This window comes from Indicator indicator, chromosome 10, assembly GCF_027791375.1.
Source record: "Indicator indicator isolate 239-I01 chromosome 10, UM_Iind_1.1, whole genome shotgun sequence".
NCBI lineage: Eukaryota > Metazoa > Chordata > Aves > Piciformes > Indicatoridae > Indicator > Indicator indicator.
The window spans coordinates 16788016-16810911 of record NC_072019.1 but is presented as its reverse complement, the minus strand read 5'-3'; the positions used below and the strand labels follow the sequence as shown (position 1 = coordinate 16810911).

General features: G+C 44.9%; 1 protein-coding gene across 1 annotated transcript in view; it reads left to right on the top strand.

The window, feature by feature from the left end:
- COP1 (COP1 E3 ubiquitin ligase) overlaps positions 1-22896 on the top strand; it is a 159794-nt gene that overhangs the window by 111919 nt on the left and 24979 nt on the right. Inside the window, exons 16-18 of the mRNA XM_054384528.1 lie at positions 317-434; positions 5082-5206; positions 6491-6651. Of these exons, the coding sequence (XP_054240503.1) occupies positions 317-434; positions 5082-5206; positions 6491-6651 (404 nt within the window). The remainder of the gene's footprint in view (positions 1-316; positions 435-5081; positions 5207-6490; positions 6652-22896) is intronic.

Here is a 22896-nt window from a genome sequence, read left to right as displayed (position 1 = left end):
CAGGAGTGACGAGAGTCCTTTTAGCTGCTGGCTTGCCCGTGGGCCAGATGGGGTTTGCAAGAGGACACGTGTGCCTGCTCACACATGAGGGTGCAGCTTTTGCCTCTCAGGGACTCTTTGAAAGGCTGCTTGGACCCTTCCAGGCTGAATTTTTGGGGTCATTTGAATAAGTCTGTTCAAAGGCTCCTTTTCTGTAGCGCAGACTGTTTATCCTAGACGAGGCTTGAAGTGGGATGTGGAAGCTGCAGGCAGGACTCTTATTGTGAGCATCCCTCCCAGCTGATGAAACGTTGCCCCTGTTCTTTCTCCTCCCCAGATCACTGTGTTCACTACTACGATCTCCGCAACACTAAGCAGCCCATCATGGTGTTCAAAGGGCATCGCAAGGCAGTCTCCTACGCAAAATTTGTGAGCGGGGAAGAAATTGTCTCTGCGTAAGTATTGCCTTTTATGTGGGCTAAAAACTTGAGGCCTGGCTTTCTGGAGCTCTTTAGGGCCATTCATGCAAGCTGACCTGCGTGGGTGGGTGCTCTCACTAGCTGCTGTGCTTTTGGGAATCCAGTTTTTGCTGCTTTTCTAAGACAAAAATAGAAATTCATTCCTGGTGTCACTTGGCTCAGCTTTGTCTTGTGGAGCTAAAATGCTTAAGAGGAAGAAGAGGACAGCTAGATGCAGTTCCTGGCCACAAGAGTTTGGGAAGCTGCAGGTGGAATCATAGAATTGATTGGAGAAGACCTCCAAGATCAAGTCCAACCATCAACCTAACACCACCAGGTCCTGAAGTGCCATGTCCACATGTTTCGTGAACATCTCCAGGGATGGTAACTCCACCTCCCTGGACAGCCTGTTCCAATGCCTGATCACTCAGGAAAAGAAAATTTCCTAATATCCAACCTAAACCTTCCCTGGCATAGTTTCAGGCAGTTTGCTCTCATTCTATCACCTGTTACTAGGGAGAAGAGTCCAACCTCTACCTCACTCCAACCTCCTTTCAGGGAATTGTAGAGAGCAATGAGGTCTCTCCTCAGCCTCCTCCAGCAAAGTGTCCACCCATCCAAGCCATGTTGCAGCCAGCTTCTCCAGGAGGATGCTGTGGGGAACAGTCAGTGCCCTGCTTTTAGAAAGTGCTGTGTGTGTTGAGAATGTTCCTGAACAGAGCTCTAGTGTGAAGAAGGCTGCTGGTAGAGCCCTGAGGGTAGCAGTCTGAAGTAAAATGCAGCTGATGAGTGACAGAAGTGATCGAATGATGCTGCTGTGACTGAAGGGGAGGTTTAGCCACAGACTGAAAGCAACTTGAGTAGGACTGACTGCTCTGTTCTTTGGTAATTTAGTAAATGTGGTGTGTGGGATGATACTTGGGTTGGGAAGTAGGTAAGCGAGGGGTTGTGCTTTGTGGTCCCAATGACATGCAGCTTTTCAGCAGGGGTAGACCATAAGGGTTGTTATGGAGACCCTGAAGAACAAATTTCTACAGCTTCTGTTCAGTTACATGGGCAGAGGTGTCTGCCCCAAGCCAGATGTGGCTGCCTTAGTTCTAGGTTGGTTTTCAGTTGTGTCAATGAGCATCTCTGTGAGATCACACAATGAAAGATTTGAATGACTGCAACAAAGCAGAGGTGAGCCACTCTTGCACAGTGTGGACAATGCAAGCAGCTTTGAGGGCCTGCAAGGATAGCTTTTATCTCAACACACTTGACTCAAGGGCAAGCAAGGGATTATAGAATCATGGAATGGTTTGGGTTGGAAGAGACCTTTAAAGACAGACCATCTAGTTCTAGTTCCCCCCTGCCATGGGCAGGGACACCTTCTACTAGATCAGGTTGCTCAAAGCCTCATTCAGCCTGGCCTTGAACACTTGTTCAGAGGGGGCATCCACAGCTTCTCTGAGCAACCTGTTTCAGTGCCTCACCACCCTCACAGTAAATAGTTTCTTCCCTATTGCAGTTGGAAATCACTATGCCTTGTCTTATCACTGGCCACAATAAAGTCTCCCTGGAGCCTTCTGTTCTCCAGGCTGAACAACACCAACTTTCTCAGCCTGGATTGGCTGATGTCCAGCTTTTTACCCACCAGCACCCCCCAGTCCTCTGCAGGGCTGCTCTCCATCCCTTCATCCCCCAGCCTGTGTTGATAGTGGGGATTGCCCCAAACCAGGTGCAAGACTTTGCACTTAGTGGTAGACCTAGTCCCAGAAAGCATCTGCTACCTTGTACTGAGCCACTGATTATCCAAGTTGATTCTGTCCCACGTGTTCACACAGCTGGCTCTAGAAGCCTGAAGCCAAAGCAGAGCATTTTAAGGTTTATTCAGTCTGCTAAGGAGTTACTGTGTGATAGGAGATTCCCTGATGGCTTCTGGTGCTCTTTATATTTAATCAGCTCTTCTCTTCTTACTTCCATTAACATTCTAACTCTATCAGGGTGCAAATTCATACCTAGAACAAGAAAATTAGATTAACTGCTTTGAACCAAAACTGAGTAAGAAGGAGGTGTTTAACAGAAGCAGCAGGAGGCTGGGAATGCTTTACAGTCATGAGCAAGTGGAGCATCATCTATGTTTCAGAACAGAGTGGCCTTGTCCTGCTTGAGCCAGCCATCCCACACTCCTGGAAGGAGACTTGGACAGGCAGCAAGAGGGTGAGGGGACCAATTGGAGGGTTCAACTTTTTCTGCATGAACAGAAAGTAGCATCAGAGAGAGCAGATTATTCTTCATGTCTTCGTGTCTCTTGCAAATTGAAGAGAGGGGACAGCAGAAGTGATTCCTAAAAATCAACCACTGATTTCCTTGTAAGAAGAAAGAAAGATTAGATGAATATTCAGATTCTCTAGATTTCTAGCAAAAGCTGTTTTATAGATTGCATTGATTTACTTTGCCTGGTAGAGTAAGGTTTCGACCTCAAGAGTGTTCAGTACCTCCTGGTATTTAGCACAACATTGATTGCAGTGCTGATTTACAGCAAGACAGATGTAACAGAGCAGCACATCCATGGTATTTGGGGATTTTGGAGATGGTGTGAAACCAGAAGAGCAGTGTAACACCAGTGGGATCAATGGCCTTCTCATCTCCTTGCAGCAAAGTGGTGGACATCTTTCTTATATGACATGCCGGTCCTAAGCAGTGCTAGAGCTTGATGGGGATATGTTAACAGTAAAAGCGTTGCATTAGTAAGAGACTGTAAGTGTTTTTATTTTAATGAAAAGATCTAGAATGTGTGTTACTAAATAAAGAGGTTGAGTGCCTGTAGATATGAGGTCGTCTCAATGGGTTAGCTAATAGCAGATGCTGTCAGAGGAATCTGACAGCTTTTAGACCAGGGATTAGTCTTTTGCTGCTGTACCCTGCCTTCACAAAAGTTTAGTTTCCAGGCAATTCTGAAGCTTTTAACGGCAGTATTTTAAATACAGCTGCCCTAACAGTACAGAAGGCACATCTATGTGCTTATGGGCCAAAAAAAACAGTATTGTGTACCTTCTTACCCTTGTGAGCTGTGATTGTAAGGACAAGGGAAGAGAGAGTGAGCAGGGATGGACATGGAACAAGCAACAGAGAATCTGAATACTCTGTTTTTGATTCCCCCTCCCCAGTCAAGACCTGGGATGATGAGTGCACTCCTGCTTAAGTCATAGTATTACAGATCAAGTTCTTGCCTTCTTTCTGATCTGACCTCATACCATTATTACAAATGACTAACAAATCTTGCTGCAGCTCCCTTATCACTCCTTTGTCATTCCAGCTGTCACTGAGGGCTGAGATAAGGTTTTTGCAGCATAGCACAAGGTGCATCTCTCCTCTTTCGTGCTATATTTTTAGGTATCTGTGACATTGGTGCAGGGCTAATGTCTTACGTCCCTGGTAATGTTTGATGGCTGTTGGGTGATGATTTGTGGGTTTTTTATTGCTTTTAGCTCTAAATATTCAGAAAGCAGCAAGGCTGGGTAACACGACCTGCATGAGTGGAGCATTGCCTGCCTCCTTTCCTTCCCACCCAAGAGGCTGATGGCTCATGCTCCTAATCTCCTTCAAATTTAAGATCAGAACAGCAGTACTCCTTTCCTCAAGGGTGGCTTCATGGGAGTCTGATCCCACCACACTACCATTTATTCCCCAACTGCGGAGCATATCACCATAGCTCAGTGTGTGCCAGAGCCTGGTGATTGCTAGAGGATGATGCCTGTGAAGTGAGAAAGCCTCATGTCCCCTCGGGTTTGGGGGGAAGAAATCAATCCTGTATCTTCCAGAAACCTGGAATCTTCTTATTTCAGTTGAGCTCTGCCAAGCAGAGGAGACTAACCTCCTTTCTTTTGCCAAAGGGGAAAATGTTTGCTCACAGTTAACAGGAAAACATTTGGAAGGCAGGTGTGTTTGCATGGTGGGGGGAACAATGGAAACCATCCATTTGGATTTAATCCCCACAGAGTTTCTGTGGTTTCAATACCAACATAAGCTTTGCTGCCGAGGTGAAAAAAAGTGGAAGTTTGAGGTCTGTATCCAATGCAATCTTGATTACACATGTGAAAACCACATCAATTTAATGCTAATAGCAACTCTCAGCCCTCACAGGATTTTAGATGCTGCTGCTTAGGAACGGGCAGGAGGAGGAGAACGTGCTTTCAGGGTAGTTGAAGAGGGAGAGGGCAGCATCCTACCCGAGTCATGAAAAGGCATGAATGAAAGCTGTAGCCAGCGCACAGAAGGGAACAGATTTTGCCCATGCTCTAGAGATTTAAACAAAACCTAATTCAGGGTGTCTTGGATGTATGAGGATCTGGAGGAGACAGCATTGGCCTAAAAGCTGCACAGTTAGTTCAGTGAAGGAAACTGCAATTGATAGGAGAAAGGAAGACTAATACTTGGAGGAAGTTTTTATTCAAACATGTAATATGATTTGACAGGCTTCTAACATCATGTGGTACCTTTCTGAGCTCAAGCTGAGTTGCATATGATGGAAAGTGGGATAAATCTCCTGGAGTACACCAAGGCTTCCTACGTTTACATTGCAAGTAGGGTGTAAAGGAACGGGATTGGAAGTGAGGAGTCCCTGCCATATGGCAGCAGGGTAACTTTAGGTGTTGTTTTCAGGTCAACAGACAGCCAACTGAAGCTGTGGAACGTAGGGAAGCCTCACTGCTTGCGCTCCTTCAAGGGTCACATCAACGAGAAGAATTTTGTAGGGCTTGCATCCAACGGAGACTACATCGCCTGTGGTGAGTAGAGCAGCCATCCGGACAAAGCTTGAGGGGGCTTCTCTCCAAAGCGCACCAGTAGTTGTGTGACAGAGATGGATGGGTTTTTCAGTAGAGGATTATTCTGAATTTCCACCCTCCTTCCCAGGGAATGGTGTAAGGTACCCTGACCTTAGGGGGTCTGTAGTTGGTTTTCTTCTGTTTCCCGTAAGTTCTTTGTATATGATGATTCAGACTTGCTGTCACCAAAAATCAGCTGCCAACGTAGCTGCTGTGGATATGACTTTGTCTATCAAGTTTATCACCTGACACAGTCTCCCACTTCTTTCTAAGGAAGGGCAGTAGCCCAGGCCACATGAGGGTCACAGAATCAGACTGGTAGAGGTTGGAAGGGACCTCTGGGGACCATCTGTTCCAACCCTCCTGCTAAAGCAGGGCTGCCCAGGATCGCATCCAGGTGGGTTTGAAATCTCTCCATGGAGGGAGATCCACAGCCATTCTGGGCAGCCTGCTCCAGGACTCCAGCACCCACACAGCAAAGAAGCTTTTCCTGATGTTTAGGTAGAAAATGTTTAGGTCCTGTACTTGTCACTTAGTACAACATTTGCATGGTGAAGCAATAACGCCCTCCTTGTGAACAGCTCCCTAAAGACTGAATCATCTTGAAGCAGTTAGCCCTCTGGCTATTTCTGTGCTTTCACTGCTTAAGTTGGCCTGTTGAACCTCTGTAAATCCACAGGTCTTGGTGGGAACACAGTGACAAGCTGATAGCTGTGGGATGAGCAGGACAGCTGTGCCAGCACTGAAGGGAGGACCTTAGCTTGTGTGTTCTCTGATCTCTGTACAGCTTGCAAGGCAGAAATTCGGATGGATTTCTAAATAAAGCCTGCACACTGTCTGCTCTCTCTTACTTAAACCTCCACAGACCAAACTGTCATACTTGATTATGGCAAGCAAAACTGTGACAGTGCTACCTGCCTTAGTAACGCCAGGCAGGCTGGGTGCAGACGTGTTTCATCTGGTAGAGTAGATGCTGTGTTCAAAATTCTGTCTCCTAAGGAAGTTCTGGGGGATGGTTGGGATCCTCTATGTTTAAAAACTGCACTGTATACTGTGGTTGTCTTCTAATAAAACCTCATCCTGTTGTTAAGCATTGTGGAAGTTTGTTATGGAGCAATCCCAGTTGGCAGGTCACCATGAGTGTGATAAGTACAAGGTGGAAATGTCTGATATTGTCATGAATGGTGAAAGAGCTAAGAAGTATTACTTCTGTTCCTGCTACTATATTTATTTTTTAATTTCTAGGAAGTGAAAACAATTCCCTTTACCTATACTATAAGGGCCTCTCAAAGACACTGCTGACATTCAAGTTCGATACGGTCAAAAGTGTCCTGGACAAGGACCGGAAGGAAGATGACACAAATGAGTTTGTGAGTGCTGTATGCTGGAGGGCACTACCAGATGGGGTAAGCTTTCTGCTCAGGCACTCAGCTGGGTGCAAAAAAAATGCCTGCTGCTTTTCCTCATGAAGCAGCATTGCTGAGGGTTTGACTGCACTTGGCATTTTCCTCCTGATGGGTATTGCAGATCAGCATGAGAACCTGAAGGTCTGCAGTGTAGCTGGAACACTGTGGGAACACTGTACTCTTAACTTTTCTAACTGGGTGTTTGCATTTCTCTCCTTGGCATCTGAAATCCCAAAAGCAGCATTATATTTACGGCACTTAATGGATTTTGTGGGTGCATTAGTGGAGCTTTTTCGTTGCTCTACTGAAGGCACTTGCAGATACTCAGTGTGGAGCCTTATCTCAATGTCCCTGTGTCTGCATGGGCTTGCTCATTGAAATACATCCCCTGTGTTTAGATGAGTGAGTATGTAAAGGAGGCTAGCCCAGGTTGCAGTCACCTCAGTGACTGTTCCAGTGGCACTTAATTCACGCACATAACATGTGTACTAATGCTGCAGGCAGACCTGACACAGCTTTTGAGAGCAGCCTTTCAGCACAAGACTGCTCTGGAGAACAAAAAATGCTGCTTTTAAATTCAGAGTGCTCTTGAAAACCTTGCATTAAGGAAAAAAGAAAACCAAAACTTGAGCAAGTAATTCTTGTATGTACAAAGGTTTGCAAATCAGATACTTAATGGGTTCGTTGGAAGGGGGAGGAAAGGAGCTCGTCTTAAATACAGTCTTCTAAGAAGCTGAAGTAGAACATTGCCTAATTGATATCCTGAGATGCTACACTGACAAAGACAGTGTTTTGGAAGGGTAGCGGCTACAGTCTGTTTGTAGTTGAAGAAACTGCCCCTACAGCTGTGATTTAGTTGTCACTGGCATAAACTCACTGCAGATAGATGCTTCTAAATGAAAACAAAAATAAACCTGGGTGCCTGAAACTGCACTTGGGACTTAAAAGTCAAATTGTGGTTGGGGTGGGCATGAGACTTAATGGTGCGGAGTTGTCAACATCCTCTGGCAGAGGATTGAGGAGGATTTGATAAATGCAGATGTCATGTCCCAGATGAAGAGTGGCTGTTGAAAGCTGCATAATTTGTGTTTCTGCTGGGTAAAAATGTGCTGTGGGAACCTGTGTCCACAAATGTCCTTCCATGAACTCTTCACTGCAGTGTTCTTGTTGGGTTGTCTTGCCCACTGACCTCCTGGGCAGCTTTTCTGTGGGACCAACAGTGATGTCTCGCCCTTGGTGTTACTTCTGTTGCTGTCCACTCCTTATCAGCCTTTTTTCTGATTAATGTGTTTACTCTGATAGACCTCCTGCTTAAGTGACTGAGAAACTTCTAAACAGTCATCAAGGGCTGTCAAGCAATTCTCATAACCAGTATGAAAAATCTCATGCAAAGATGTAGTAGCTAAATCAAGCCCATCAAGATTGCATCAAATAATGTTCGGGTTTCCCTCCATTAAGCAGCATTTGGAATCCATCACTATTCTGATACTTTTTTTTTTTCTCCCCATCATTCTTGTGTTTTTCTCTGGGCTGCTTCTAAATCAGGCTGTTCCTTCCATGGCAGCCATAGTACGTGCTTCACTTTGTAAAGAAAGCAGCAGAAAGGTGCCGCTGATCTGAGAGCCTCTGGCCTAGTGGTTTCCTTCTGTGCATTACCTCTGCCAATAGTGTGTGCCATCCTTCTTTACATGCCCAGCTAGGAGCCTCACTTGCTTTTGCCAAGAGGCCTTAATGATTCTTTCTACCATATCTCCAGTCACCCTGAGATGAGACATGCTCTTCACTGATGCAGCCACGTGTCTCTTCCCTCTTGTACCAGTGTTGCAGTCCTTGCTGATCTAATTGAGGCTTCACTCGTGTTCTTAAGAAATTACTGCACAGCCAAAGGTCACTTATGTCCACAAAGTCTTGCTCAAATGATGAAGCTCTTCTATTCTCTATTTTGATAATGTTTCTCCAGTTTGCCTTAAGATTCTTCTCCAATGAGAAGCTTCACAAGCTTCTCACATACAAGCTTCCCCAGAAGCTGGTATGGGTTTTAATGATAATGAGAAGAACTGGAGACAGCCTTTACCTCGCAGTGCTGTCAGCATCCATGGGACTTGGGGAACCCATAGCCTAGTTCTGCCTTAATTGCAGGCTTTGATCCTGAGTGAGTCACTCTGCCTTAGTTTCCTCATTATGAGAGTTGCTGCACCTACCTTGTGCCCCAGGCGCTGATCATGCCTGCTCTGCTAAAGGTGCCTGTGTCGAAGCAGCTCCAACTGTGGAACCCCTGGGCTGGGAAACCTGCCCTAGAGCTGCAGAGAGCATGGTAAACAACTCTATACTTTGTGGCTTGCCGGGCTGGGTCACAGCCATCTCACTTGTCTCCATGCCATGGTCACTGGGCAGGAGTTTTGATTTGCTATCACAGTGTTTCTGAGCAGGGACATGTGAGCACCACATGCCAGCCTTTCCCCAAGGCTCCCCTGTGGAGCAGCCTCTCCTTGGTTTCCCCATGGTGTTGCTCTCAAGGATTGTTCTTTAATTAACCTTTCGAGATGAGATGAGTAAGTTTCAGATCTGTCAGTTATCTTGGGAAGCACGAGCACATGTACTCCTTCACTTCATGCACTTAAGTGCAAAATCTCGGCTCCTAATTAAAACTTAACTAAAACTTTCAGATGAAATGTCATTGATTCTTTCGTAAATCTATTTTTATGTAATTCAAGCTTTTACTTCCTCCTGAGCCAAAGCCAAGCTGTGCCAGCAGTCCTTGCCAGAACCTATCTTTTCTTTTTTTTCCGCTCTCTGTGTTGGTTTTGCTTCACTTAAGATGCAGGGATTTTTTTGAAACAGCTGACACCTTTACAACTGTAGAGGTCCAACTAGTGCCACCTTTCCACCTGTCTCAAAGTCATAATTCAGAGTGAAATTTTTCCTCATAGGTGCTTACTAGCATTTTGCATCAGGCTTACTCACTTTTCAGCTCTTAGGTAGTGTTTAGAAAGAATCACTAGCTTGTAGAGGAATAGTTTTGTTAGAATCCTTGGGGAAAAAACAAACCCACGTGTAAGCAAAAACCTCTCTCAGCAGGTACATTAGGAAGCAAATCTCTGCCCTGCTTCTTTCAGTGCTGTCTCCTGGACAAAGGCTGCCCAGGGATGGGGCTGAGGCCCCATTCTTGAAGACATTCAAGATCAGATTCAGTGTGGCCCTGGGCAGCCTGATCTAGTTGGAGGTGTCACTGCTGACTGCAGGGAAGTTGAGCAAGATGGTCTTCGAGGGTCCCTTCTAACGCAGTGCAATCTGCAAATTTGTAAATAGACTGTTTAATATGTTTTCAATAGCATTTATTTCTAATTTTTGTGGAAAACCATTTTTCACTTTTCATTTTACTCTAAAATTATCAATATTTAGAAGTAGAAAAGGCTTCAGGACACTTTTGGCCTAGGTAATGTGATAAACATGAGTTAAACATATGCTTTTCAGAATCTGGACTTGAAGCTTGAGGAGGGCAAATTTAGACTGGATGTTAGAAATAAATTCTTTATAGATGGTGAGACACTGCAACAGGTTGCCCAGGGAGGTTGTGGATGCACTCTCCTTGGAGATGTTCAAGGCAGGGTTGAATGAGACCTGGAATTGGCAGGTGTCTCTGCCCTAGGTGTTCCTGCTTTGGTAGGGGGGTTGGACTCAATGATCTCCAGAGGTCTCTTCCAACCCATGATATTCTGTGATGCTATGATTAGCATGTGAACAGGGCACGTCCTTGCATAGAGAAGGAAAATTATAGTAGTGGTAGTAGCTCAGTGCAGCAGTTGAGTAGACATTTTATCTGCCTTGGGAGGATCACTCCAGTTACGCCTAGGTCTGTGGATAGCAGCAGTAGGAGACTGGTTTGTACTTTGTTTTCCCTTCTGTGTCCTACATGATGTTTTCCTGTTCCCTGAAGGGAACACCTTTCATTTGGACCTGCATTGCCACATTGCAGAGTTTGAGATGTGAAAAATAATTGCATCTCAAGTAGCCCCTTTCACAGTCATGGTTAGCATGTCTTAGAAGCTGTCAAAAGGGAAACCAAGGCTGAACCTGCTCCCAGGACAGCAAAAAGGTATTACTGCTGAACACAGAAGTAATTTGATTATGTAGATTAAGTATGGCTCAATCTATCATAATCACTGGAAAGAAGCCATTTAATTTTGTGCCTGTGTGCATGAGTATTTTTTACTGCTGAGAAGCAGGTTAGCCAGGGAAAGGTTCCTCAAGCAGTAGTGCTGAGGCTTTGGTACTTCTGTGGAGATGGAGGTAAGAGCAGGAGAATGCCAGGCAAATCAGATGAGGTCAAGCTTTGTATACATGCACTTTTTTTGTCTTTGAGGGGCAAAGAAGAGAAATCCATTCAGACCAGCACTGCAGGCTTTAACCAAGTCATCTTGCTGTGGTGGTATGTGCTGGATGGAGGTAGAGGTCTCCAGGCACTTGGGAGGAAGGCTCTCAGAACAGCAGTGCTATGAAGACATCTCCTCTGCTTGGTGGGGGAGAGCAGAACCCATGTATGTGTTTTCTCACCTCACTGTTGCTCTTCTAGTAGTTTTAATTTAAGAGGAATTTCAAAACAGTCATCTAGCCATGAGAGACAGAAGCAGGCTCTGGGACTCAGGCTTCTGGTTGTTTAGGCACTGTCATATGATGGGACTGTCTTCATAATTAGTCTTGTACCTCTAAACTTCTCTTTGTTAACCTAAGAGGATGGAAATGCTCCTTTCAAATTATTTTTTTTGTGTAGCTCTTCAGAGAACAAGCTTTTCTGACATTTATTTTTCCTTTCCCTGAACATTTCTTAATGATGTCTGGCTTGAGTTCTTTAAATAGAAACCTCTAATTGCACAACAGTAAGCTGGTCACTTAATAGGGCTGTAATCTTATTCACTGATGAAAAGTAGCCATCCTTCCTTTTCCAGAAGCCTAAGAAATGGTACACAGGGTACATAGAAGCTAGTCAGGGATTCTGATAATTTACAGCCAGCAAATTGGCTCCTTTCACTGGAATTAATTTAGCCAATACAAATTATTTTGGGAAGTGATTCATTGCCATTTTAAAGCACTAATTAATTTGCATGACTTATGAACATTAAAAATGAAACCTCCTTTGTCATTCCCAGATAACCAAATGCTTAGTCAGTGTCATTCTTGAGTAACTCATATCAGCTGGAACTACATCTCTTATAACTTGAAGTATGAATTCCAGTGGGGTTTGAGGGGGGAAAGAAGAGTAAGACTCAGGCTGAGGGAGCTGGGGTTGTTCAGCCTGGAGAAGAGAAGACTACAGAGGGACCTTGTAGCTCCCTTCCAGTACCTGAAGGGAGCTTACAGGAAAGCTGAAGAAGGACTTTCCATAAGGGTGTCTAGCAGTAGGGCCAAGGGGGTAATGGTGTTTAGCTGAGAGAGGGGGTGTTTAGAGTGGATCTTAGGAAGAGTTCTTCAGTACGAGGGTGGTGAAACTCTGGAACATGTTGCCCAGAGTGGTTGTGGATGCTCTCTTCCTGGAGGCATTCGAGGCCAGGTTGCATGTGAATTTGAGCAACCTGGTCTAGTTGAGAGGTATCCCTGCCCATGGCAAGGAGGTTGGAACAGACAATCTCTAAAGTCCCTTCCAACCTAAGTCATTTTATTACTCTTTTTTGTTCTGCTGTGCTGCTGAAATGTCAGTCTCAGAATCAGTGAGAATTTGGACATCCAACTTTGACTTGAGGTTGTTTTGTTTTTGCAGCCTCCTCAACTGGTTGCTCAGCTGTCAGTTAAGGTATTTCCTAGGTAGTAATCTAAAGTCTGGGAGGTAAATACCTGCCTGGAGTGATCAGAGCCAAGCTGTTCCCTGCCTGCCTCTGATAGCAACTGTGGCACAGGGAGTAGAATGAGTAGCTCCAAGCACAGTATTTTCAGGGAGGATACCTGCTGTTTCCTGACTCATCCTTTCCTAGAGCAGGGCTGGCCCATAGTGCACCTGTGCAGCATCTCCCAAACCAGTATTTATAGAATCATGGAATGACTTCAGTTGGAAAAGACCTTTAAGATCATCCAGTCCAGCCATTCTCTTACTCTACCAAGCCTGGTGCTAAACCATGTCCCTCAGCACCACATCTCTTCCTTTTTTGAAACACCTCTAGGCATGGGGATTCAACCACCTCCCTGGGCAGCCTGTTACAGTGTTTGAGAAACCTTTCCAGGAAGAATTCTCTTCTAATGTCCAACGTAAACATCACTTCTACAACTTGAGGCTCTTTCCTCTTGCCCTATCACTTGATACTAGGGAGAAGAGACCAACACCCAAATGGCTCCAACCTCCTTTCAGGGAGTTGTAGAGAGCCAGAGGGTGTCCCTTCAACCTCCTTTTCTCCAGACTAAACAACCCCAGTTCCTTCAGTAACTTCTCAGAAGACCTATTCTCCAGACCCCTCACCAGCTTTGTTGCTGTTCACTGCATCCTCTCCACCACCTCAATGTCCTTCTTAGAGTGAGGGGCCCTAAACTGAACCTGTTACTCTAGGTGTGGTCTCACCAATGCTGAATACCCCTGTACTCAGAGTACAGGGAGGTACATACACAATCATTTCCCTGATCTAGGCCAGGATGCTGTTTGCCTTCTTGACTTCCTCAGCGCATGCTAGCTCACATTCAGCTATCAGTCAACACCCCCACGTCTTGCTCTAGCAGCTTTCAAGACACTGCCCCAAGCCTAGACCATTCATGGGGTTGTTGTGACCCAAGTGCAAGACCTGGTACTTGGCCTTGTTGAACCTCTTTGCATTGGCTTTGGGCCATCTGTCCAGCCTGTCCAGATCCCTCTGGAGATCCTTCCTACCCTCAAGCAGATCAGCACTCCCTTCCAGGGTACTGTCATCTGCAAACTTCCTGAAGGTGCCTTCAATCCTTTCATCCAGATCATTGATAAAGAAAATAAACAGAACTGGCCCCAGTACTGAGCCCTGGGAAACACCATTTGTGACTGGCTGCTAGCTGGAGTTGACTGCATTCACAACAACTCTCTGGTCCTGGCCAGCAAGCCAGTTTTTACCCAGAGAAGCATCTATTCATCCAAGCCATGTGCAGCCAATTTCTCCAGGAGGTTGCTGTAGGATTCTTGGCAAGTTGTTCTCTGGTGCAGCACCATGCCACTGTTTCATCCTGAGAACACAGCAGTCTTGCTTCTCTCTCTCCCTTGACTGAAATACACATGGTTTATGGAGGCTGAAAACAATCAGGTTCTAAAAAAAAAACGCAGATGTGACTTTGATGGGGTTTATTCTATGGGCTGCTCTCCCCCTCCTGAAAAACTTCAAAGATTTTTCTTCCCTCCTGTGGAAGCTAAGCCGCGCAGCAGCATGTGTGCTGTGGAGCTCACGCCTGTCAGTCTGATGGCTTCCCACTCCTCTTTGACATGCCCTCTGCTCTCTGGCCGTTGGCAATGCTTTAAACAAGAAGTTTTCTATGACTCTTTTTATGCTGCTTTGCACTTTCCTTAGGTAGTAAATGTATTTTATTTCTCTTCCATCTTTCTTTTTTCATGTCTGTCACTCCCTTACCCATTTGAAAACCTCAAATCTTTGTTAAAAACAAGTGGAACCCAGACTATCAAAAGCCACATCGTACATCATGCATGCTTGAAGCCCTTTTTTTCCCCTCAAAATCTTAGCATATTACTTATGCATACCAGCACACTGTATGGATTGTTTTATATGCTGCTTGAAAACTGTTTTCATATGCAGAATAATTTCTACCTTGCAGAGAAGAGATGTCACAAGTTCAGTGTGTGTGCTCCTTTGTGCTGAACGTGCTCGCAGACTTTCACACCTGTATCTTTTTTCATACTCCTTTTGGGCTCTTATTTTTTTTTTTCATGGCTGAGGAGAATTAATTAAATACTCAAATGGTTAACAGTATTTTGCTCTTCATCATAATCCTTGGAGTCTAACTGTGGATTACTTTGTAGGAGAAAAAAAAATCATTCTCTATTATTAACAGTTCATGCAGTATATTGAAATCTCAGTGTGTTGACAGTTGGGTCCATGTGAAAGACCATCTTGATAATGTGATTATGCAAATGACAGGCTCTGGGAGAAAGTGTTTCATTTTGAGTCTTCTCTAGAAGAATATTGGTAAATGTACTTGCCTTATTGCCATCTCCCTGATTGCAGCACACCCTCTGAGCTTCACCCTAGTGGGGACAAGTCACTTGCTAGATGCCATAGTCAGTGAATCATAGTGGTAGCAGTTGGAAGGGACCTCTGGAGATTGAGTCCAACCTTTCCTGCCAAAGCTGGAACACCTAGGCCAGGTCATATAGGAATTTATCCAGATGGATCTTGAAAGTTTCCAGAAAAGGACACTCCACAATCTCTCTGGACAGCCTGGTCCAGTGCTCCATCACCCTTGCAGTAAAGTTTTTCCTCATGTTGAGGTGGAACGGCCTGTGTTCCAGTTTGCATCCGTTGCCCCTTCTCCTATCACAGGACACTACTGAAAAGAGACTGGTCCCTTCAGTCTTTCCTTTTCCAGACTGAACCGCCCCAGTTCTCTCAGCCTTTCCTCATCAGACAGATGTTCCAGTTCCTTAATCGTCCTCATAGCTTCTGTCCTTTTTGAACTGGGGAGAACTGGACACAATACTCCAGATATGGTCTCACCAGGGCAAAGTAGAGGGGGAGAAGAACCTCCCTTTACCCAATGGCCACACTCTTCTTAATGCATCCCATGATACCATTGGCCCTCTTGGCCACAAAGGCACATTGCTGTCCCATGGATGACTTACTGTGCACCAGAACGCCAAGATCCTTTTTTGTGGACCTGCTTTCCATCAGGTCAGCCCCTAACCTGTACTGGTGCATGGTGGTGTTCCTCCTCAGTTGCAGGACTCTAGACATACCTATGTTGAACCTCCTTAGGTTCCCCTTTGCCCAGCCCTCCAGCCTGTCAGATCTTCCTGAATTAGCTGCACAGTCTTCCAGTCTATCAGCCATTCCTTCCAGTCAAGCATGGACAGGGGTGAAGAGAGCCAGGCGATTCCCAACCTCAGTGTTTGGGGGGGAAAGGGTTATTGCACCATTTATTTTGCTGTTTCAGGGCTCCAGGTGCATGGCAGCAGGTAGCTGGTTCCTCAGCACCTCTGTTAACTCTTCCTTTTCTAGAGGCAGAGCAACTGGCCCTGCCACCACTGTGAACAGAGGGGGTGAGCCTGTGAGAGGATGAATCTGTCGCTTTTGTTCGGCTCTGGAAGTTCAGGTCCCCTGTGGTACTGCAGCACTCTGTTATCATTCCAGCTTCTATTTTAAGAATAGCTTCTCCAAGAAATGTAGGCAGCTCAGGTCTTTCTTCTTTGTTGGTTTTAAGTTTACATTTCCAAACTCAATTTCTCTCTCCTTCTGCAAGGTGAAGCGTAGATGATTGTATTTTTCCCCCCCTGCATAATCGCAGAAAATTGCCAAGGGGTTGATGGCTTTTTAGAAGTGGAGGCAGATCAAAGTCGCTCATGTTTCTTGAATGAAGGCAGCATTTACTCCTTCAGACTTTCACAGCTGATATTTGCTTACCAACGTGTCTCTTCCAGTGCCAAGAGAAGTAGACAATGTACTGTAGGTAGGACTGCAGTCCTCCTTATTCGAGTCATCTCTTTCCTAGAGCAAGCGAATGACATTATGGTCGACATCACTCTGAGTGCTGTTGACATTAGAGTTCCAGCAGCTGATCCCAATGGTGCAGCTGTAGAGATAATGGATTGCAGTTGATTGCTGGTACAAGCAGAGGTCTGAGCAGGCTCTTGTTGTTTCCTAGGCTTTAAAAAATAAGAGAATCCCAACACAATCACAAATTATATTGCTGTGATACACACTGAGAACTGGGGAGGCAACGAAGCCTCTCTGCAGCTGTCATTAGGCTTGTAAGTTGATGTTCCTCTCCTGTTGGGACTCTGCTGCTTTAGTAACCATCAATTCTTTATTCAAGTATGAGTTTTGTAACAGATGAACTCAAGGCTGGAATTCACCTAGAACCTGGACTTTATTCCTGACTCCATCCCTAGCTCCCTCCTGAACCGTAGTGTTACAAGGTTCAAGCTGAAGCACAGTAGTAGGTGTTGTGTGTAAGCTAAGTCTCAACAGCACAACAAAATAGGAAATTATTTGCATCAGGGTGATACTCAGGGTCATCCTTACCTTGTGTGTTGGAGTAGAGAGAGGAAAAAGAGCGGATTCATATTCAGAGAGCATTTGCTTTTGAATTAAATGTTGGACAGAGTTTTCCCTTCCCACCTGACCTCTACAGTGCTGCTGTTGGGCCCCTTGCTCTGCACTCCAGTATGTGTCCTGGTGGGTTCTAGGAATGCTGATTAAGTAATTGGTTAGCCTGGTGAAAGGATTGGGGTTGTTGTTTTGTGGGGTTTTTTTCAGGTGGTTCCTGGAAACCTGCTGGTTGTCAATGTTAAACTCCTCTCTTCCCATGCTTGTCCTTAGTGTTGCGCCTTTGGCTTGTGAACATCACACCGTCTGTTGCCCTGGGAATGAGGCTGGTGGATGTGCTCACCCTCTTCCCGTAGAAATCTTAGCCTTTGGGATGGAAGATTCACCTCAGTATTTGCTGGGGTTTTACGATGTCTATTATTGTACAGTGTCCTGGAGCAGAGCTCTCTGAGAGCAGTAAGTCATTGTAGGAGCCAGGCAAGTTCTGCAGGTACTGAGCCAGCATCTATTGCCCGATCTCAGACTACAATGAAAGTTGGTCTCCTCTGAGTCAGAGCACCTCCTGTATGAGCAGCCTTTTCTATCATTTCCACTGTGAAGTTCTGCTGCCGCTTTTTTTTTTTTTTTGAAGTGCCATCTCTCTGTTGAAGTCTCTGGTTGGCACAAAGTGCCAGTGAGATGCAGTCTGAATGCTCAGAGGTAATCTCACAAAGTGTCTTCTTATGAAGCAGATGACAGGAGTCATTTCAGATAGGAGCTGCAGGGATTAAGTTGAGCTTCTCAATACTTACTGCTAAAGGAGGACTCTGGTTTCAGACAACCAAGAACAGAGTGAGAGACTGAGGAAGGCTTTGAAAAGTCACTGGCATTGGGCTAACTGGCAGTGGCCTTTGAAGTTGGTTTTATTGCAGCATTCCCATACTGAGGGCGTTTGAAACCCTCACCACTGGTGGTCTGCTGTGGCTGCTGTTAGAAGGTGGGTTTATAACCTCGTTCCCTCTAACAACTGACACTGCATCAGTTACAGACCAACCAACCTCACATTGTCTTTTTTCCACTCTGTTCTTCAGCACATCTCCTGATAGCAAGTCTAACTGGGCCACCACCATTCAGTAGTTGCAGCTCATGAGCGGCATCAACCTTTTACTCTGGTGCTCCCAATTAAGCAGTTTTAATGGTGGGATTTAATGTTTTACAGAGTCTAAATGAGGTGGAAAAAATATGAACTGATTTTTTTTTTTTCCCTTCCCAGTGCAAGATTTAGATCAGATAATTTAACCTCTGAGTGAAATGGAAGTAGAGGCATTTATGCACAGGTGGTTTTCTCTGCAAAAGCTTTATGTAGGTCTCTGTATTAATCTATTACTGCTTGGCTTTGGGCAACTGCTCTGAAGGTTTTCATGTGCTTTCTGCCCTGCTGTTAATAGTAGAAAAACCCCACTGTGTTTTGAAACCCAGTAACTTGTGACCGGCTTAATGCCAGTTGTGTTGCATGTTAGTAAAGCAAGAATTAAGGCTTTTCACAGGATCCCAGTGGGTGGGGGTTAGAAGGGACCTCTGGAGGTCATCTAGTCCAACACCCCTGCTAAAGCAGAATCACCCAAATCAGCTTGCCCAGGATCACAGTGTCCAGGTGCATTTGGAATCTCTCCAGAGAAGGAGACTCCACAACCTCTCTGGGCAGCCTGTTCCAGGGCTCCAACATCCTCTCAGCAAAGAATTTTCTCCTCCTGTTCAGATGGATCCTCCTGACTTTGTTTGTGCCCGTTGCCCCTTGTGTTGTGGCCGGCACCACTAAAAGTAGTCTGGCCCCATCCTTTTGACATCTGCCCTGTAAATATTGATCAGTCTTTTCTTCTCCAGGCTAAACAGCCCTAGATCTCTCAGCCTTTTCTTGCCAGTCTCCTAATCATCTTTGTAGTCTTCATCAATGTCTCTCCACTAGTTCCTTGTCTCTTCATCTGAGGAGTCCAGAGCTGGACACAACACTCCAGATATGTCCTCACTAGGGCAGAGCAGGAGGAGAACCTCCCTCACAATCTGCTGGCCAAATTTTTCTGAATGCAGCCCAGGAGAATATTGGCCTTCTTGGTCATGAGGGCCCATTGGTGGCTCATGGTGAGCTTGTTGCTCACCAGCACTCCCAGGTCCTTCTCCACAGAGCTACTTTCCAGCAGGTCAACTAATTTTATGACGCTCTTTGTACAAACAACTGCTCAGACTGTTTTGGTGTGCTTCGATCATCTAATTGTAGCTAATGCTGGACGAGCCAGCGATGTGCACTGAATGAAATCCGTTGCTCCTTTGAAAGCAATCGCGTGTCTGAATTGAAACTACCTGCGTATGTAATTAGGCGAGGTAATTATTTTATATAGGATACACACAGAATTATAATAATCAGCTCTTCCTAAGAAAGAGGAAAGCCAGGATGGCAGGAAGATAGGCTTGGTAATTTAATTAGTTTTTTTTAGACAGAAGTGATACTGTTAGATTGAGGGGTGTGCAGCTGAATGGAGTTGCACAAGGTGTTTGGAATTCTGCAGACAATTGTCTCATATTTTTGTATGTCAGAATTGCTTCCCAAACTCTTTACCTAGTGGCTAAAGCTGGAGAGGAGAGAGCTGTAGAATATCCAGAGCTGTGCCATACTGGATATTCTAGTTTGACTTCAGTATGTTTGAAACAAACATTACGTTAGGCAGAGTGCTATAGCCTGGGCAGCCTGGGGAGTTGGGAGATGAGCCAGTGTGGTGTTTCCCATTTATTTCTAATAACCAGAGATACTGGAGGAGAGATAAGCACCATTACATATACTGGGAAGAAAGATTGGTTCAGATTCATTAAATAAACCCCAAAAAGTTACTTTTATCTGTAACCTGCAGAGCACATAAATTAACTGCAGAATGGGAAGGAGAATCACCGAATCCCAGCATGGTAGGGGTTGGGAGGGCCCTCTGGAGATCAGGTCCAACCTCCTTGCTCAAGCAGGGTCACCCAGAGCATGTTGCCCAGGTTCACAATGTCCACGTGGGTTTGGCATGTCTCCAGAGAAGGAGAGTCCCCAGCCTCTCTAGGCAGCCTGCATCAGGGCTCCAGCACCCGCACAGGAAAGAATTTTTTCTTCATGTTTCAGTGGAATCTCCTGGGTTCCAATTTGTGCCTGTTCCCCTTGTCCTATCACTGGCACCACTGAAAATAATCTGGCTCTGTGCTCTTGCCCCCTGATGTTTGTTTAGCCATTGAGCAGATCCCTTCCTAGGCTGCTCTTCTCTAGGCTAAATAGCCCTAGGTCTCTCAGCATGTCCTCATCAGAGAGCTGCTCCAGTCCCCTCAGCATCTCTGTAGCCTCTGCTGGCATCTCTCCAGTAGTTTCTTGTCTCTCTTAGTGATTCCAGAACTGGACACAATATTCCAGATGTGATCTCCCTAGGGCAGAGCAGATGGAGATGAGAACCTCCCTCTACCACCTGCTGGCTGTACTCTTTTCCAGTGCACCCCAGGATCCTGTTGGCCTTCTTGACTACAAGAGCATATTGCTTGCTCATGGTGAACTTGTCCACCAGAGAAGCTGTGTTCCTCCTCACTACCTGGTGCTGGCAGAGACTCAGCATCACCAGCCAAGTCTCCTGGTATAAATCAGGCATACATTAATTTTTTTCTTCCTAATTTCTGTGCTAGTTAGTTGAGAATTCGTTGCCCTTTTTCTTCAAGAGAGACCTTCTACAGAGCAGGCTGCTCTGGCCAAGTTTATTCTGACCATCAAACAACCGCAAGGCAGTGTGGTTTTGGGAGTATGTGCTTGAGGGACACCTTGAGTCAGTTAGAGTGAAATATTGTTGATCAAAAAGGGAAGTTAATAGCACTTCTGTGTGTGCCTTGCTTTACAACTTGGACGTTAATTCCAGCACTTGGCAAGATAAGTTTGGGCCAGGAGGAACGAAAGAAAAATGTCGAGAAAAGGAGCTGGAAGTGAAACACAAATGTCCTTTTTTAGTACAAAAGTATTCATCTCCCTGTTGGCTTTCTGTTTTCGTTAGGTTCACACTTGGCTTGACAATACAAAAGAAGAAATCTAAATTGCTAATAAATGTGTGAAAATCTGAAGTAAACCAGGAGTTAGCTTGTGAAACTTTTGTTCTGGTGTTACTGCAGGCAGCAGCCTGTGTTGGGAACTTGGGAGTTTGCTTTGTTTCGAAATTTGAGAATATATACATATATATATATATATAGTCAAAAGTAAGCAAAGATCCACAATGTGAGAAGTCGCTCTGTTGCTGCTCAGGTGTTTGTGTAAGAAAAACACTGCTGTAGAGACTGCTTTTAGATAAATGTTTGGCTGGAGGTATGGTTTTACAGTGTGAAGGGATCCAGTTGGGATCAAGAATATGTTTCCCAGCATATTCTTGAAGGCAAGTTCAGACCCTCTCCGTATCTCATGGCCACCTTCTGCACCCATCCCTCCTCTTCCCATTGTAACACTCCTTGTTTTTTCTCTGAGGGCAGAGCTCTCTGCATGGAAGTGGATACCAAGTCTCCTCTTTGTAAGCCCACCACGATCACTACATCTTTGGCTGTTGCTATCCCCATTCTGGAGTGCAGCTATGAAAACTCATTTTTGTACAGATTTTTGGAAGTCTCCTTTGTTTTCTTTTGTGAGCACATACGAGGTGAGTTTATGGTGCAGGCAAGTGTATCCTCAGCCAGGCTGGGGCTTCTGTATTAATTTTGGCTAACATTTGAATGTGGAGTTGGAGCCCAGCTCACCACAAATCAGAGCTAATGAAGTAATGAATGTGACGCACGCCAAACCCCATCATCTCTGTCTCTCCTTATCCAGACAAGCACATATTGTGTACGTGCCATATGTGTGGCTCTTTTTTTAAAGGCCATTTCTCTAGACTATAATTTATTTCTTCCTTGGAAGCTATGGATTAGGGTAGTAGATGATGGTGAACTCTTGACAGGAGCTTTTGTGCAGCAGCAGTACACCTGAGTTTGCTGTGACAAGAGATAGTCACGTGTAGTCCTGACAGAGGACAGTTATTTTTGTTTTCCCATATCCACTGCTTTTTTTGTCTTGTATTTCTCACTGTCTCTGCTCTGAAACATTTGAGGCATTGTCAGGACAAGAGAAAAGCAGGGGGTATCTGCCATGCTCTCCAGCTTTGACTCTGTGGTGTCTGGCGAGGAGCAAGTCAACAGCAGTATCTCTTCAGAAAGTATCTCTAAAATCAAGGGAGCATGAAGCAGATTAGCTGAAAGACTTAAATGGCAGAAGTGTTTGTTTGTCTTCCCTCACCCTTTGTAAGCAGAGCTCAGATTTCTATTCTAATATTTATGTAGCCGGAGGGTACTATAAAATCAGAGGTACTGTGTCACAACACAAGGGGTTTTGTTCGCTGCTGTAATCTCAGTAGGTTTTTTTTTTTCTTTACATACTTGAACCTTTTAAACTTCCTCTTTTTGCTATTAGTGTCGTTGGTAGCTTAATGGATTTCTTGATTGTTGAGCTCCTCTTTTTGATACAGTATTGTTAGTCTTTGCATGCATTCAAAACGACAGGGGGCGTTAAAAACAGTCATTTCAATTTAAGGTATCTAGAGGTTTGTTTTTTTTTTTTATGCCCACTGTGTGAAAATAACTTGAAAAGTAGCAGCATTATCCATTGTAAAAGAGACGATTTTTACTTGTGAATTGAGTTTAAAGATAAAAATCTTTCCTGCTTCCTGGGATGTGGATTTCCAATTCATTGCTCTGTTAAGATTAATCGGGAGCAAGACTTTAATCCAGAGCAAAGATGATTGAATTGTCCTTAAACAGTGATGCAGAACATCACTTAGATCTCCCTTTATTGAAAGCCTTTTCAGGTCTTGTAGTGCTGAGACACCATGAGCATGTGAGAGCTGCTTGTGAGTACATCACAGGAAGATAAGGATCTATAGGAAGAAGGATGTTTTTTCCCCATTTGCTGGCTCATTAGAAAGTAAAATGCTTTCTGGGTTTTTTTGGAATGAAGTTGTTAGGAGGT